At 33.4% G+C, this 17,369-nt stretch overlaps 1 protein-coding gene across 2 annotated transcripts; it reads left to right on the top strand.

The window, feature by feature from the left end:
• On the top strand, positions 1-17,337 carry LOC123557765 (uncharacterized). 2 transcript variants are annotated; one of them, XM_045349438.2, is made up of 5 exons: positions 1-220; positions 12,469-13,011; positions 13,649-13,776; positions 15,596-15,911; positions 16,085-17,337. In XM_045349438.2, exons 1-5 carry the CDS (start codon positions 78-80, stop codon positions 16,164-16,166), a joined length of 1,212 nt encoding a protein of 403 aa, XP_045205373.2. In that variant the 5' UTR covers positions 1-77; the 3' UTR covers positions 16,167-17,337. The 2 variants fall into 2 exon arrangements, with proteins under 2 accessions (XP_045205373.2, XP_045205374.2); XM_045349439.2 differs by lacking the exon at positions 1-220 and adding an exon at positions 8,038-8,270.
• Positions 17,338-17,369: the final 32 nt, after the last annotated feature.

The following is a 17,369-nucleotide window of genomic DNA, read 5'->3' as shown; positions in this document are numbered from 1 at the left end:
CATTACAAAATAGTTGATCGAAGTAACAGAAGCAGTAGTGTTTACTCTTTTACTTCTGCAAAATTCGTAGTTTAAAAATGAATGTTGGGACACTTATTGTGCTTATATATTTGATAGCGCCGGTGTTTTTTGTGCAAGGGTCGGAGAAAAAGGGCGTGGTCCACTGGGCAGATAGTTATAAGTGTGATGATTTCAAAGCATTAGATAACATGACTTGGTGGTAAGTCAATATTATCACTTCAGATGTAAAATTATTTTGTTTCTGATCTCAAGTACTGTTATTTCCTTTAATACAACTTTTGTTGTATATTATTTATCTTTAACATACTAATAATTTTTTTACCATCGCAACTGCTATCTTATTTACAACTTTTAAAGGAATTGGTTGTAAAACTCTTAATCCCATATCAGGGGTATAGATCAATACCGGTATTCAAACATGAACCGTCTAGTTTAACGGTCCATCCATAGAGCTCAGTCGTTATTACATATTATAAAAATGTTCAATATATTCTTTGCTAATAAATCTACATTTTTGTTTTCATAAATCTTTTTTTATCTTCATTTCTGATTTTATTTTTGTTTTGACAATTAAACAGTGCGAGATTGATTTACATACAAAAATATTTCCACTACTATCTATTTTACTATCACAAATCATCAGTGTGTTGTTGTAAGGGCATTAACTGTAATTATAAAAAAATATTAACGGAAGGAAAAAATGTTTGAAACATTTATTTACCTTCGAATTACCTTCTTTTCCTTTTGGGTGCAAAACACCTGACTTTCAAAAACTAATTTTGTTAGCAGATCTGTAAATCAAGTTTTCTTTACCTGTTTAGAGCTGCAATTTATTATATTTCATTGCTACATGGATGGCCTGAAACTGAAAATGAGAATGCTTACATTGTTCTCAATACAAGGATGTCATTAACAAATGGCGTGTCCAAATATTATTGTTTCTATCTAATTTAAGTGAAAGTATTTATTTTTATTCTGAATGTCGTACATGTATTTTTTTTTGTTGGGTTTAAGGTGGCACCGACACAGTTATAGGTCATATGGCGACTCCTACAGCTTTGATAGTAAAAAAATATCCTGTAATGCCCTTCTGTGCATTATATCATCAAGGGCGGGCACCTGGGTAGAACCATCAACCTCCCGTAAGCCAGATGGATGGCTTCCTTGCATGCAAAATTCACCGCCCTAACTAAATCTTGAACTCACATTTAAGATGGACAAGTACTTCAAAGTCAGCGACCTTAAACACTCGGCCACGGAGACCTCATTAAGGATATTGCGTCATTAAAACAGAAGTTTTATCTGACATATTTTATGTATCTCGAGATGATTTGTTAGGCTCGGATCACACAAAGCGTCAAGGTGTCGAGTGTGGTCCAGCTTGGTAAATTCATGAGAAACGAATACACCTCAGATCATGTGGCAAAAAAGTTTCCTCTGAAACAAAGAAGTATTTATTTACAGAGCGAGGAATATTAATGAAATAAGTTCAGGTGCAGGCAAGACAGGGAAGAAGCTTTCCACTCAATGCATTTTGAACTTAAATTTCTGCCAGTTTGTATTAAGTTTTAACAATCAGGCGGCAATTTTGATAAAAATAGCAAATGGTAACTATGTAATATAGGTCGTCTCTCCATAAAAGCGGCAGATCCAGCATCTCTTTCGTCAATCGTCAAGACGAAAATATTTTGTGTAATTTCTTATTTTTTGACGCACCCAACATATTCTGTATACAGCATAGTTGATTGAATATCTGAAGGTCTGGACTAAACATGCAATAAACACATTAATGCAGAAGCACTTACTTGACTAATATTGTTTGTTTGTTTTGGGTTTAACGCCGTTTTCAACATTATTTCAATTATGTAACGGCGGGCAGTTAACCTAACCAGTGTTTCTGGATTCTGTACTGGTCAGTACAAATCTGTTCTCCGCAAGTAACTGCCAACTTCCCCACATGAATCAGAGGTGGAGGACGAATGATTTCAGACGAATGATTTCAGACATAATGTCTTTTACAAGATTTAGCTTACTAAAAGGTTCCTTCTAGCACATATAAAATATTCTTTTTAAGGGATATTGTTTTAGCATAATGTTACAAATGTTTAATAATGCAATGAGAAAAATATGTTTTGTCATTTTTTGTGCAAACTTAATTAGATCTATTTTAGAACTAATCTAAGTATTAACAGTTTTATCATAACCCAAAGCTGTTTTTTTAATATAAGCATGTGCAGTACATATTATGCTATTGGAAGCACTTGTCTTGCAGTCTGTATTTCACTTCCGGATATTTTCATCACGCGACTACACCAGCGAGTACCCGCACACTTAACACAAAGAAATTTCGTACATGCGTTTACGATTCGAAAAACAAATCAGGAAGTAAAAAAGTACGCAAAAGAAATGACTTGCAAATTTGAAACGTTAGAAGCTAAAGGAATCACGTGACCAGGAATTTTATTACGTATTTTTGTTTGGCGGGAGTCTATTTTTAGATGATGCATATTCATTTCATTAATCTCTATTCTTTACTATGATATATTCAATCGAAGAGTTACATGATTTAAACTTTATTATTGTGTCTTCTTGTTCTGTTATTTTACGTAGTTGTATTGCACTATTTAAAGACTGGAATAAAGATTGATTATGCGTAAACACATATTGGGCTAGAGGCTATCTGTAATGAATCTGCATGAGTCCAAGATGGCGGCGCCCTACGGGAAATCGGATTCCTTTGACGATATCTTTGTATCCATTACATGCTCAGTCAAGTGTGACATGTTCACCATAAGTGTTCCTTCTATTGAGAAGGAACAATCAAAAAGTGACGGAGAACATATGCCCGGGGAACGAACTTGCGACCCCGCGATCCGTAGATCTACGCTCTCCCGATTGTGTTAAGCGAACTATTTTATACATTATATTACATTGTAGAAAATGTATCGTCAAGTTGCTGTAAATGTTGAGAATTTCATAAATCATTGCGTAGAATGCATATAATGTAAACATTTGGTGAGATGAAAATTGTTGATGGAATTATATTTTTGTAAATTTTAATTGGAAACAAACTGGTTTGTACAGAGATAATAAAAAGTAAAAATGAGCTGAGATAAAAATAACTCGCAAGTTGGGTGGTATTGTACAATTGACAGTATAGTTTTGCTTGTAGCTGTTGTTTATTAAAAAACAGATAGACAGATAGATAAATCTTTTATTCCTTCAGAAGAAGAGAAGCATATAATAATACAAACATTATCACAATCACATGCAAGATATAATTCGTTTACAAGACGAAACTAACACACATATTTCATAACTAACAGTTATAACTTTGCATGATATATGTATAAACGATCTCTACTGTCTACCTCGATGCCAGTCACATGTGCCTTACTAAAATACGTTAAAGTACAAACCAGTCCCCGTAAGAACGTATGTGCTTCACGTTTGCTAGGTTTTCTAGCAGAATTGAAACTTTTAGTACATTTCAGTTTCAGGTTTTTTTTGTTATTCCCATTTTCCATTGTATTAAAATGTATAGGCTAGATTTTTTAAATCTCCTTTTATACCAGGTATTCCAAAAAACAACAGCTGGTTATTGGATTGCCGAATGTCGTTAGGCGGGCGGGCGGCGTCAACTTTTGGTTTCCGCTTAATAACTTGAGTTAGGACTAAATATAGAGACAAAAACGGTTTCCGCTCAATAACTTTAGTTTGCATTGATGTATTGAAAATAAACTTCACTTATAGATAGCTTATAAAAAAGATAAAGGTTGGGATGTTATATGGGGTCAGTGGGGGTCAATTTCAAGGTCAGCATAACTTATTTCATACTTAGAAAAGTCCACCGTGGCACAGTGGTCTAGAGCGTTGGGTCAAATCTACTTTTTGTACAGTGGAGCGGAAGGGTAGCGGTTCAAACCCCACTGAGATCAATTTTTTTGTAATAAAAAGGTCATTTTAATAACACTGGGTCAAGGCCAAGGTCACAAATATTTAAAATTGACTTTTTTCTCAATTTGATCATCAGAAAGGTGGTATCCGGTTTATACTTTGTTTTAACTTACATACTGTAACCAAACTTGGTGTATAGCAAGCTAATCTGAAGACTTAGCTTTCGATGATATTTGGGGTTACTGTTACTAAAAATAGAAAAATGACATCCACTCAATATCTTTAGTTTGGGTACACCTATCGTCAGTTAACTTGGTGTGTAGATAGCTTTTATCAAACACAAAGGTTGAAAATGTATCGTCAAGTTACTGTAAATGTTGATACAGATTACTGAATGAAAATAATTATGTTCTTTTAAAATTGCCTTGCAACCTAAGTTTTCTTTAAATTTAGTTCTGTTAGATATATCAGAAAACAATGAGAATTTCAATAATTAACTGCGTAGAAAGCATACAATGTAAAAAATTGTTGAGATGAAATAGTTTAATTAACAAGCTGGAAATTTAAATTGGAAACAAATTGGTTTGTACAGTGATAATAAAAAGTAAAAAATGAGCTGAGATATAAAATAATTCGCATGTTGGGTGATATTATACAACTGGCAGAATAGTTTTGATTGTAGCTGTTGTCGATTAAAAACAAAAACATCAAACCAAAACTCCTTTGATGTGTCAGTCATCATGGATATCAATTTTCTACATAAATAGTTCATTTGCTTTTAAACGAAATTATAGTTTAAACTGTTTGTTTTTATTTACTTCATAAAATAACCACTGATAGATAATGTGATTATTATACAAATGTACGTGCAATCTAGTCACTGGCAGTTACAGGCATATTGAACCCACAGGTTATGAAAAGTCATAAGTTTTTCAGTCTGTACAAGGAATGCAGTCTTGTTAAAAGGAAAGAAGGTTCCAGTTAATTTAATATTAGATAGATTTACTAACACATTAGACTAAGAACGGATTGTTACAAAATGGGCCAATATTTTTATACATTTTCAAATCATCTTTGAGGGATATATACAGTTGAACTACAATTAATTTGTACAAATCATGAAAACGCCTTCGCATTTTGTTTGACCAAGTATTAATTTATCTGACTTAAAATAACAACTGTTTAAGTTGGAACTAAGATATGATGTTATGTGCAGCATATTACAAATAATAATTTAAACATAATTAAACATCTCTGATTGTCATCTGTAACGAAAAGTTGATTTATCTATTTTTAACACGAAAAATAAAAGTCGTATTGGCTTTAGCTATGTAGTATGCATATTTTAATGAGGGTATACATACTATCACAATAAAGGGTAGAAAGTTGTTGCACATTTCAGAAGCTTAAATATATTCAGCTACATTGTATTTTGTTTGCTTTGTAATGCTTCGTAAGTTTCGTCTAGGTCTGATTAATAAATAACTCTCATAAATAATATAGAAATCGTTAGTAAGATCTAGACTTTTACTCATGTAGTACCTTGTGTAAAAGCAGATTTATGTCAGAAGAATGTTAACCGAGTGACGTATGCGAGCAGATTTATGTCAGAAGAATGTTAACCGGGTGACGTATGCAAATATCTTTTCTTAAAATACTGTATTACAAGTCCTGTTATTACAGATCCTAATAAAAGGGTTCATTACATCAAATACGTACGGTCGAAATGGTTTGAATGTACTTTCGAGGGGAAATTTATTAAGTTTATATATGTCTTTGAATAACTTCAAGAATAAAACATTCCCGTTTCTAAATACAATTAAAACTAATCGGACAAATAGACGGCAATAATTATTTATATGCAAACTGCTTGCACTTTGTCAACACACGTAATTGAAAATAAATGAGCCGTGCCATGGGAAAACCAACATAGTGGGTGTGCGACCAGCATGGATCCAGACCAGCCTGCGCATCCGCGCAGTCTGGTCAGGATCCATGCTGTTCGCTAACAGTTTCTCCAATTCCAATAGGCTTTAAAAGCGAACAGCATGGAGCCTGACCAGACTGCGCGGATGCTCAGGCTGGTCTGGATCCATGCTGGTCGCACACCCACTATGTTGGTTTTCCCATGGCACGGCTCAAATACAAAAAAGAACGATGTCAACATTGTTTGATACATGCGCCTGAACATGTATGATACAATACTGTTGTGAAGTCAAAAAGGGACATAACACAAACCTCGGTGATGTATGCCAAGTTTCATTCCAATTGTTGGATGGAAACTGGAGGTGTTGAGTACACAAGAAAGTGTGATGCACTGACAAACGGACTATTTAAATATTATGCCTCACGCATCTTCGACAACGGAAAAAATGTCAATTAAGCAGGGATACAATACAGTGTAAAAAGAGAAGCAAGAACAATCTCTATTATAAACAGAAAACAACCTATAAGGAAGCCTTTTATCATACAATACGAACTTAGAGCTATGTAATCAGTTATAACAAAACTACTAAAAATCATAGTTCTATCGAACTACACAACAGAAAACATATTTAGTACATATTAAGCCACATAGCATAACAATAATATAAACTAATATTTGCACTTTAACAGACGAAAAGAATTTTTCTGTTCACGGAGTTTACCAATTGTTTTTGCTGCCGTTATTTGTAGAATAAAAATTGACAAATTATCCAGTTTGCATCCAGTTTTCAACATACACGATCAAATAACAATTGATTAATAATTGCAAGTTTTATGAATATCAAAAGCAAGTCATATTTAATATCTTTTGATGATTGACATTTCACAAAACAAAAGTATATATAATCAGATACTTTGTTAGTTATGTTTCATGGCCTATTCCGCATTCATTAGCATCAAAGCCTCATACATGGTATGCAATCCGCTAGAGAAGAATTTTGTTTACATGTACTATTTGATTCGGCTTTTTTGAGAAACCTATGTTCTATAACTTCTTTTCAAACATGCAGTCGCAAAATTTGAATCATTTATCATCTATTAGTCAGTCTCTTAGTGTGATAATAGGACATTTCGGAATTTCGGAATTGCTTTAACCAATTTCAGTCTAGTGTAAAACAAGAGCTGTCGGAGAACAGCAACGCTCATTATTCTAGCGCTTTGTCACAAACTTGAATAAATAATTGACTACGCTGAGAATATATAAATACAAAAGGGGCAACACAACAGTCATCTACCATGTCCTGTAATGAAGCCAAATACGAGTGTACAAACAAAATATTATCAAAAATTACAAAAGGCACATGACTCATTAAGCCAACAAGAGAGGTAAAGAAAATAGGCAATTTACATCTAAACAAGTTTAAGTTTAAATGTATTCCTCTAAGCGGTTACTTAGATACAACCTTACATACTACAAACTAATAAAACATTTCCAAGTCAAAAAAAAGGACACAATTATGTCCAACGAAAAATAAAAGATGTGGAGCCTGTGCATTTCATGCCAGATAATCAAAGAGAACAAACCACGAGTTTGACGTTTTAGTTCAAACCGACGTAAGGTTTAAACCTACCTAGTATTGCTAAGAGAAATAAGTAACATAACATTGTGAAAAAAAAAACAACAACAAATCTTCACATAGCATGTTCAAGCATCTCGTGAACAACTTTATGAAGTTTAACTACACACTCTTAACATTTTGAAACATATCTAAATCACTGAAAAGTTACATGTGTAAATTGCCTACTAACACTAACCAACACGCCTTAAGATTAAAAATACCAAATGGAACACCAAGACACCGAATAAAGTAAACGTTGCTCTCTACAGCTGAATGTTAAGTTTAAAAAATAATGTAGACGACATTAATTACTGAGAAACTCAGGCTATAAATGAACTCAGACTTTCCTTTATTTAGATCAAACCTACATTTAGAATAAGATAAAAAAAATACTTCATTATTGAGTATCACTAAAAATTAGAATAAGGAGTGATTTTGTTTATCCTGGTACATTTTCAAATATTTCCGGTATTGTGCATAACAGTCATTCATCGTAATCAGTAATACTTATACAAAATAAGGTGTGAAGATTTAAGTTGTTTTTGTCGATTGTATATAAATATCACTTATCAAGCCTTTTGGGTCATTACAAAACAGTTGATGGAGATAATCATACCAGTTGTTGATAGTAAACATTTTAGTTCTGAATATTCGCAGCTTCAGAATGAGTTTCGATACATTTAAAATAGTAATTTGCCTAATAGTGTTAGATGTTTTTGTGCAAGGGTCGGAGAAAAAGGGCGTGGTGCATTGGGCTGATAGTTATATGTGTGACGATTTTAAGGCATTAGATAATATGACTTGGTGGTAAGTTTACTCTCATTTTATAAACATTTTTTTTTCTATTTCGTTGTTTTAATTATTCGTTTGTTGATATGCTATTTTAAATTTCACAATTAAACAGTATGATATTGTTCCTACTTTTAACAGTTGCATTTAATTAAATTTTCTAATTTTGATATTTTGGCTCTTGTATTACATGTGGGCTTGAAACTACTGTTTGCTTGGCAAAACCGGCAACAGATGTTCTCATAAATATTCTAGGTTTTTCTTGACAAGATAAGTTTAAACATCAGTTTAAATATCTCCTAAATTATCAATTTAATGGTATAACATGCACGCTATTCTTCGTAAAATATTTTTAAAACCTGTAAAATTATGTTCTTCGCGGCATTTCAAAATAACAGAATAAATTGTACTTTTATATGCTAAGGGGCCTCCGTGGTGAAATAGTTAATGTCGCTGACTTTGAATCACTTGCTCCTCACCTCTGTTGGTTAGAAACTTCATTTGTGATTCGGGATTCTTTAATGTGAGGAAGTCATCAAACATCATGTTGAAGGTCAATGGTTCTACATTTGTGCCCGCCCGTGCCTACAATAATGCTCGGAGGTGCACAAAGTGTCTTCCTTCATCGAAAAGCTTTACTGACGATGGAAAAACGAAACTAATATCACTAATTGTCTCTCCTGCTTAACTTAAACCCAGATACACAGAATATAAGGGCTACATTGGAGTCACGCATGTCCGTTCGTCTATTTCCCCTTCTGCCAGTCCGTATTTATGTCTGCTCCGTATCTTATTACACGCTGGGAAGAATGTCTTGAAATTTGCATTAAATATTCATCCGATAAAGGCTCGTGCAGAGCGCACAAACCATATAATTAGGTTGAAGATCAAGGTCATAATCTCAAAATTATATTTTCCCTTTATCACTTTTGTTAAGATAATTCGTCATGGAAGAAAACTAGGATTATCATTGTGTTTTGTACTTCTCTTGCCTTACCAAAGAGATGTATTTATAGGGTTAGAAAAACACTACTTTTAATATTGCACATGAACTGTTATAGGTAGTCTAAAGAGGATTAAAGGGAGATTTAGTATATTCAGCAATATTCAAACCTTTGACAAATGTTAAAGAAAGTAATTATCAAAAATAGGATTTAACAAGAAATTCATGTATTTTATATTCATAACGGAAAATGTGGCAGCCACATTTTACACAAAGGCATTGTGGGCCTTTAAACATTACTAAATTTGCTGCTGAAGGAATTTTTATCTGAAGTTCAATTAAAATCCGGATTTTCCATCCCCACCCTTACTAAGTAAATAGCAGCGCCTCTGAATTCAGGAAAAGATAACCGTTTCATAGACGATCTGGCTATCTTCCCCACATCCAGATTTCAATGATTTATGCAAGTCTGCTCGCTTAGCTCAATAGAGATAGCGCAAATCTACGGATTGCAGGGTCGAGCGTTCGATCCCCAGCATATATTTTCCGTTACGATTGTTGAAGGACATTTTGTCTGCAATCATTCGTGCTCCACCTCTGATTCATGTGGGGAAGTTGGCATTTACTTGCAGATAACAGGATAGTACCCGTACAGAATCCAGAAACAATGATTATGTTAACTGCCCGCCGTTATATAGCAGAAATACTGTTGAAAAAAAAAAAAAAACAACAACTGTTGACAACTTCCGATCTCAAGTGATTCAGATATAAGGGTCAGTTTGTAACTGAAAATAGTTAACGTGGCGGTCTCAAATAACTATCGATAACCAAATGATAAAAAGCGTTGCATAAATATGATTTTGTGTTTTGTTTTTCAAAACAAGATGGCGTCGGGGATTATTAACGATAGTCTGAATTACTGCGACAAAACGTTAGTTGGCACACTAAATAGCTCTGTATTTCTCACCAAATATGGTTCTTGAAGTAAGCTTTATCAAATAAAATCAAAGAGGAAGGCAGTTGTAGTTCGCATTAATCAAATTGAACAGTGCGGGGGATATTGTCCGGGGGATGTGTTTCCTACGTTATATCGTAAAATCTTTGCAAGTTAGATTGTGTGAACTTTTGTCACCTGATGTTGACAACAAATAGAAAAATTGCCTGTGGCTATTGATTAAATATGAAAACATTCAAACACGTTGATGTCATTATCATGGATCACCTATCTATATGAATAATTCATTTGTTTTTAAATCAGTTTTTTTAGATGAAAAAAACGTTTTATATTGCTTGTACAATAGACAACAACAACATTAATGAATTAGGTAGTTTTATATCCGATCTTTTCTTACAAAGTGCATAGTTATAGTATGATTTTTCCTCCGCCTTCACAACGATATGTGAGAAAGCGCAATTTAAGAACCTGAGACAGACCTCCTGTTGTTTTCTCAGGTTCTTAAATGTATAAACGGCCTCATCAATATCAGTCACATGTGCCTTACTGAAAATTAAAGTACTAACCAGTACGCTAGAACAGATCTTGATGGTCTGAACTTTTATCACCTGATGTTGACAACAAAATTTTTGCCTGTGGCTATTAATTTAATATGAAAGCATTCAAACACCTTGATATGTCATTATCACATTTGTTTTTTTAATCAGGTTTGAGAAGAAAAAGACGTTTTATCTTGCTTTCTGAATTAACCACAAACACATATATATGAATTAGGTATCGCGCATGTAATCCGTCTTCACAACGATACACGAGAAAGCGCAATTTAAGAATATTAGATAACTTGAGGAGGTCTGTAGCAGATGCGCTCTCTCTCTCTCTCTCTCTCTCTCTCTCTCTCTCTCTCTACATATATATATATATATATATATATATATATATATATATATATATATATATATATATATATAAAGTCATTCCTGGACAAGTATATAATAAATAAAAAAGAAAAACATCCATTGGATGTTATATATATATATATATATATATATATATATATATATATATATATAAACGGTCTCTACTCTCTCCTTCTCTGTCAGTCACATGTGCCTTACTAAAATACGTTAAAGTACAAACCAGTCCCCGATAGAAACGTTTGCTAAATTTTCTAGCAGAATTAGAACTCTTCAGTTTCAGGTCATTTATTTGTTCTTCATATTTTCCGTTCTCTTAAAATGTCTAGGTATTTACTTATTCTCCTTTTTATTTTACATTATTATGGAATAAATGGATAATCATTAGGTAAAACAAACATTAAATTTTAACCTTTGGCCTGCTAATGAATCTGCCTTTGCGACCAGTGAAGGCTGATCATGATCTGCACTGTTCGCTACTCAGTCTGTAAATTTTCAGTGAGTACTTGTTCCAGTTATAAATGGTACTGCCCACATTGAATGTTGGACCAGTCCATTTTAGAAATTTAGCAGGCTAAAGGTTAAGAGACAGCACCAAACACCAGCTTTCTGTCCTACATATTACCACAGGACTTAGGTTCAAAGCATTTCCTATTACGGGTTTGGTTGTGTTTCTTTTCCACGTTTGTAAGAAGCTGTAGTAGAGTTCAAGGACATTTGCGTGAAGTCTTTTGGATACTGTTAGAAATAGCGATTTCTTTACGTTTTAGTTTTTACCTCATTTAATAAAAACTACAACAAAGACAAACATTCAGTAGGAAAGAACACCTTTTAAACGTTACCGTAGTGTATATATGTATGTGTACATTTTTTTTAAAATAAATATTGAAAAAAATAAATCATAGAGGAAACGGGGAAAAACAATCAATTAAGGAACACAGTTGAACACAGTCGTAGAAACTTCTATAAACGTTTTCCCTGTCGGGATAAATACAAATAAATACATAACAATTTCAGTTTTTGAATGCCTTCCATTGACCACCGCTCAAGTACACAAATTAACGTTTCAGAAAACTAGCAAAAATACAAAAGAAACAACCCAAAAAACTTCTGATATACGTACAAATTAATATATACGTTCAGAAAATAGAAATATGTTAATATTTCTCAATTATTGTCTTAACAGTATGCAATTAATCATTTCTGTGTTTGTTTTATGCACAGAATGTCAAACTGTTTAACGAAATGATCCATACCTTTTTTTAAAACACAAATTTTGATCTGATTAATGAACTTATAAATATGACATTAAACGTGAATGATACATATCTACTTGTCACGCAAGTTCATTGGCGTTTATTTTTGTTAATATTTTATTTACATACAGATTATGTCTATTTTAAGGCACGACTTTAGGATGAATCTGAATTATTTCCATGACAACAAAATTTGTTTATCAACCATCGACAGTTACAAGAAAACGCATGTTCCTATGGTATGGGGGTACTGGAGTAAAACGAAGATTAATATCGACAATGACGCGCAATATATCCTAGGTTTTAACGAGCCTAATCACAAAAAACAGTCAAATATGACACCGGAAAAAGCTGCTGCCGCCTGGCGGGAAGTAGAAAAGTATTCTAAGGGGAAACCACTCGTAAGTCCATCAGCAGCCGTGTGTGGCAATGAATGTCAAAGCGACGAAATAGAATGGTTCGACAAGTTTTTTGCACTTTGCAAAGGGTGCCGAATAGACTACCTATCCACCCATACATACTGGTGCAATCCTGACAAAGTGATGAAATACTTGGAGATGCTGTACAAAAAATACGGACGGAAGATTTGGCTTACCGAATTCGCGTGCAGCAAAACATTAAATCCATCGAGGCAACTAATGTTCATGAAACAAATCTTACCACAACTGGAAGCTGCTGACTACATTTTCAGGTAGTCTACATTTACATTTCACGTAATTTCTTCATTTATTTGTCATTGACTTTTGATACTGAAGCCGTTGCTAGGAGGCGTGAAAGATTTTGCACATTTCATTATCTCTCAAGAACTGACTCAGTCAAACTGAATCTGCTATCATTTTGCTTGATTGCATTCTATGCTTTCAAAAAATACCTCATGTTGAGCAATACACTATGTTTTCATTATAAAGAGTAAAACAATACCAAAATAATGCTTTGAGTGTTATAATCACATCGTCTAATTATACAATCTGAACCACGAACCGGAAGTAGAAAAATCCTTTTCTTCTTTCGCAACGAAATATAGGCTTATTGTAGACTTTATAAATATGCATCAGTTATTACCTAAACCGTAATCTGGTTTAGAAGCTCTTTAGAGTTTTCTCATGTATATTAAGAATAAATTATACAATCTATACGTTTTACGTGCATCCTAGTCTGAAAGTTGTTTTGCAGAAATATGCAAAGTTCTTTTTGTAAGTTTGATTTTAGTTATACGTATAATCTCAAATTAAACAAAAACGTATCGGTATTTATTTACAGATATTCATAAACATTCATTGTTATGTATTCAATGATATTTCTAAAAATGCATTGCTTTTTGCTTACAGATATTCCTGGTATTCAGCACGAATTACAAAATCAGGATTTGTAACGACATCCGCAAGCCTGCTCAAGCCAGATAGTTCTTCACTAACAATCCTGGGTCAATGGTACAACGAATTCCAAGGCGTAAAGGGTAAGATGCGCCTTAAAATCTGTGGTTTCTAACTACAACTAAACGAAATTTTTAACGCCCCTTCAATACTTTTATTTATGAAATTATTTATGAAATTCCTCACAATCTTTTGTTTACAACATACTTAAGTTTCAATGAAATTGAAGGAGAAGGTTAAGCTATTGTTTCATTCATTTTGCAGCATAAACCAAATTTTTGAAAAATGTCCAAAAATACAGGTAAATGTCTATTTTTAACAAGCACATGTATTTAGCTATAATGCAGGAAATTTGTGACTGAAGCAAAATGACTTTTTTCAACCTGCCATATCCTTAAACAAAATGTTTAAGTTGATATCTGATATTGCATTCCAGAAAACGTTCAGTCTCTATAACCCATTTTGCATGTAAATGCTATTCACACGTTTATTAAAAGCAAAACATTCAGGTATAGTTTTGTGACTTTTTGAAAATGGGTTGTAAAATGAATAAAATTATGACATCACATAACGGAAGTTTCGATTAGTACATAAGTTAGTATAGTGTAACAAATGGATACACGATATCATGTTTTTCAAATAATCGTAATTTGGAATAGTTTAAACATTAAAATGACGTAAACACTTTCAACTTGGACAGCAAATAACAATAAATATTATATACCCTTCTCAAATGCGCTCATTTTATTGGTCGAAAGGAGTGCACGCGCGGGTCCGCAAAAAGGGATATTGACCCGCAAAAGTGATAATGTCTCTTGTTATATCACTTTTTCTTATGTGTATGACATATGGGCCAGACAAACGAGCGCATTTGGGAAGGGCATATAATATAACAATTATAGACTTATGTTTCGGTCAATATGTGTTTTTACGGACCTGTAAAACGCATATTGACCTCAACATAAGTCAATACCTGTATAATAAATCATTTGAACAGGTGTGTCAACCTATGTTGAATACCATCAATCTCAAAATGTCATTTAAATGTCAGTTACTACTTTAATCCAATTTGTAACTATACGTATGATGGTGGTTAGATTTACACTATTGTAATGGAATATATTTAACATTTACATAATATTCACTGCAATTATTAACAAACAATAGTTCAGTTGTAGCATAGATAAGGGTTTTGACCTAATTTTCTGTTAGAAGTACAAAAATTTAGTCTACACTCCCAACAGGGCAACTTGCAATTTTATTTGTTATTGTTATCCAGGGGTCCATCGTCTTACAAAACAAGCCTAAACCTATTTAGGACAAAGCTAGAGCTTGGAAATAAGTTGTTTCACGGACATAGATTTAAGTAGATTTATTTTGACTATTCAGCTATTCTTAGAAAACAAGAATAAGATAGATCTTTCATAAGAATGAATATGAATTAGTGACCATTTTTCAAATTAAAAAAAAATCCTTATCGGATCAGTTCCCATGTCATTTCCTCGCTCGGGGCGTTGAATTCTTCATGTGAGGAAGCCATCCAGCTGGCTTACGGAAGGTCGGTGGTTCTACCCAGGTGCCCCCTCGTGATGAAATAATGCACGGAGGGGCACCTGGGGTCTTCCTCCACCATCAAACCTGGAAAGTCGCCATATGACCTATAATTGTGTCGGTGCGACGTTAAACCGAACAAAATAAATAAATAAATATGAAGTTAATGAAGTTTGAAAGCCGATACGCAGGAGAGAACTTAGGACGGATCTCACGCACTTTTGCGAAACAAAACCTCGGTGTGTTGAGTAATAAATAGTCTCCAGTCAGCTCATGTTTTAAACTGCGAAATGTAGTTTGAAACCGCAGTGTAGTGTATTATTTTAACACAGTTCTATGTAACTGTTCCAGATAATGTTAGCACTACCGCACCAGAGAGGGTAACTACTTCATCGCCAAGGAAGGTAACTACTACGCCAAGCAGTAGTGAAGACACTAGTACAGTTGGCAGAGAGGAAACATTGCTTATACTGCAGTCGTATACGTCAAATCCAACTAAGTGGAGGAAGATTATCAAATACATGAAAAGAAACTCAAACAAATTACGCGAGTCTGTACAAACGTTTTACAATACATCCTCAAAAAAGACACTCAAGAAAAGAATCAAAAAGAGGTTTAAGGAGATTATATGCACCGATGTTGACACAATACAGGATAGTGAAATCAGGTACATTCATTTGTTTCACTTTATTTTCGTATGTATTTTGAACAATGAGGTTAATGTTTCCATGATCAGCATGAATAGATGTAATAAAGAATCTTAATAGAGTTACAGCAGTTATCGTTACAACTAGATGTCCTATATCTTCACTTACTAAAGTTTGCTAATGCATTTTATAGGGAACTGGTTGAGAAAATCCAAAAGATGCCAGAAGGAGAGAAGAAAAAGAATGATGGAAGACTTCGCGTACCGAAATGTTAGACTGACACAAGGCTACAAGCATTGTCGTAGTGTTGAAATGTCGCACGGAAATCGCAAATTGTGTTATTATATGATGTTTTCGTTATCATTTAAAATAATGTAAAACAACAATTTTAACACCCCCAGACGGTTATTTCAGCCAATTCAGTGTTAATTGCAAATGCAGAATCTGATTAAAATGAAGTAATTTCTTCGCTTTGACTATCCTGTTGCTTATTTAAGGGATGTTTTACTTCCAAAGTTCCCATTACGTTACATGGACAGGCTTTGAGTCCGCTTTTATTTTGCTTGTTTGCATTCTACGCTTCCAAAGTATATTCTTACAGATTTATTAAATATCACAACAGAAATATCATAGTGCCATGCGGTGGCCACAAAATATATCCCTTAGCTTTGTCCTTTTGGGATCATGGAGTCAATTTAATATTTGTCTGATAGAATCGCTGAGTGTGGGAAAGGGTAAGGGCGAAGGGAGTTGTTCTTTACCTTTCATTGACAAAGTCAATCAAACCGAGCCTTCTGTTATTTCGTTTGATTGCATTCTTGGCTGATAAATGATCTTTTTACACATTTTATTATGAACATTATAGGTAAATACGATTTGTTGAATGTTTAACAAGATGAACACCTCGAAAATTGATGAAATCATTGGGGGAAATATTTAATTTGGTATTATCGGATCCGTTTCCATGTCAAAAATGTTAATACTTGTAAAAAGAAATTATTTTAAAGCTTACTTGAGGTTACACATGAAGGGAATAAGTGGACTAAAAGACTAAGTTTACAAATGTACCTAAAATCAACAAAAACTGTGATATTTATCAGGCTTCTATTCAAAACGGGACAAAGATCCTGAAAGAATAGTCACGAAGAGCTCCCTCTACGTCTTGATAGTTTACGAGAATATATTTATCAAACTCATTCGGCCTCCTCCTTTAAAGTCATTTGAAGCGTTTGGAAATAAAATATTTGTGTTTTATATTGTCCATTTTCTGTATAATAAATTGTATAAAGGTGCTTTTTCGGACGATAGTTTTGTTAAGTAATACGTATACGTTTGTGTCTTATAAACTTATCTAGGTAGAGAGAGTAATGAAAAATGTTAACGTTTTATAATGTTTGATTTTGAATTGTTTTATCAAATACAGTAAAACATTTTCACATCTATTAATCCCTTGTTTGCTTGCTTTTTTTATTATTAAA

The sequence above is a fragment of the Mercenaria mercenaria genome, chromosome 5 (genome assembly GCF_021730395.1).
Source record: "Mercenaria mercenaria strain notata chromosome 5, MADL_Memer_1, whole genome shotgun sequence".
Taxonomy (NCBI): Eukaryota; Metazoa; Mollusca; class Bivalvia; order Venerida; family Veneridae; genus Mercenaria; species Mercenaria mercenaria.
Note: the sequence above shows the minus strand (reverse complement) of the source record. Positions and strands in the feature narration are given on the sequence as shown.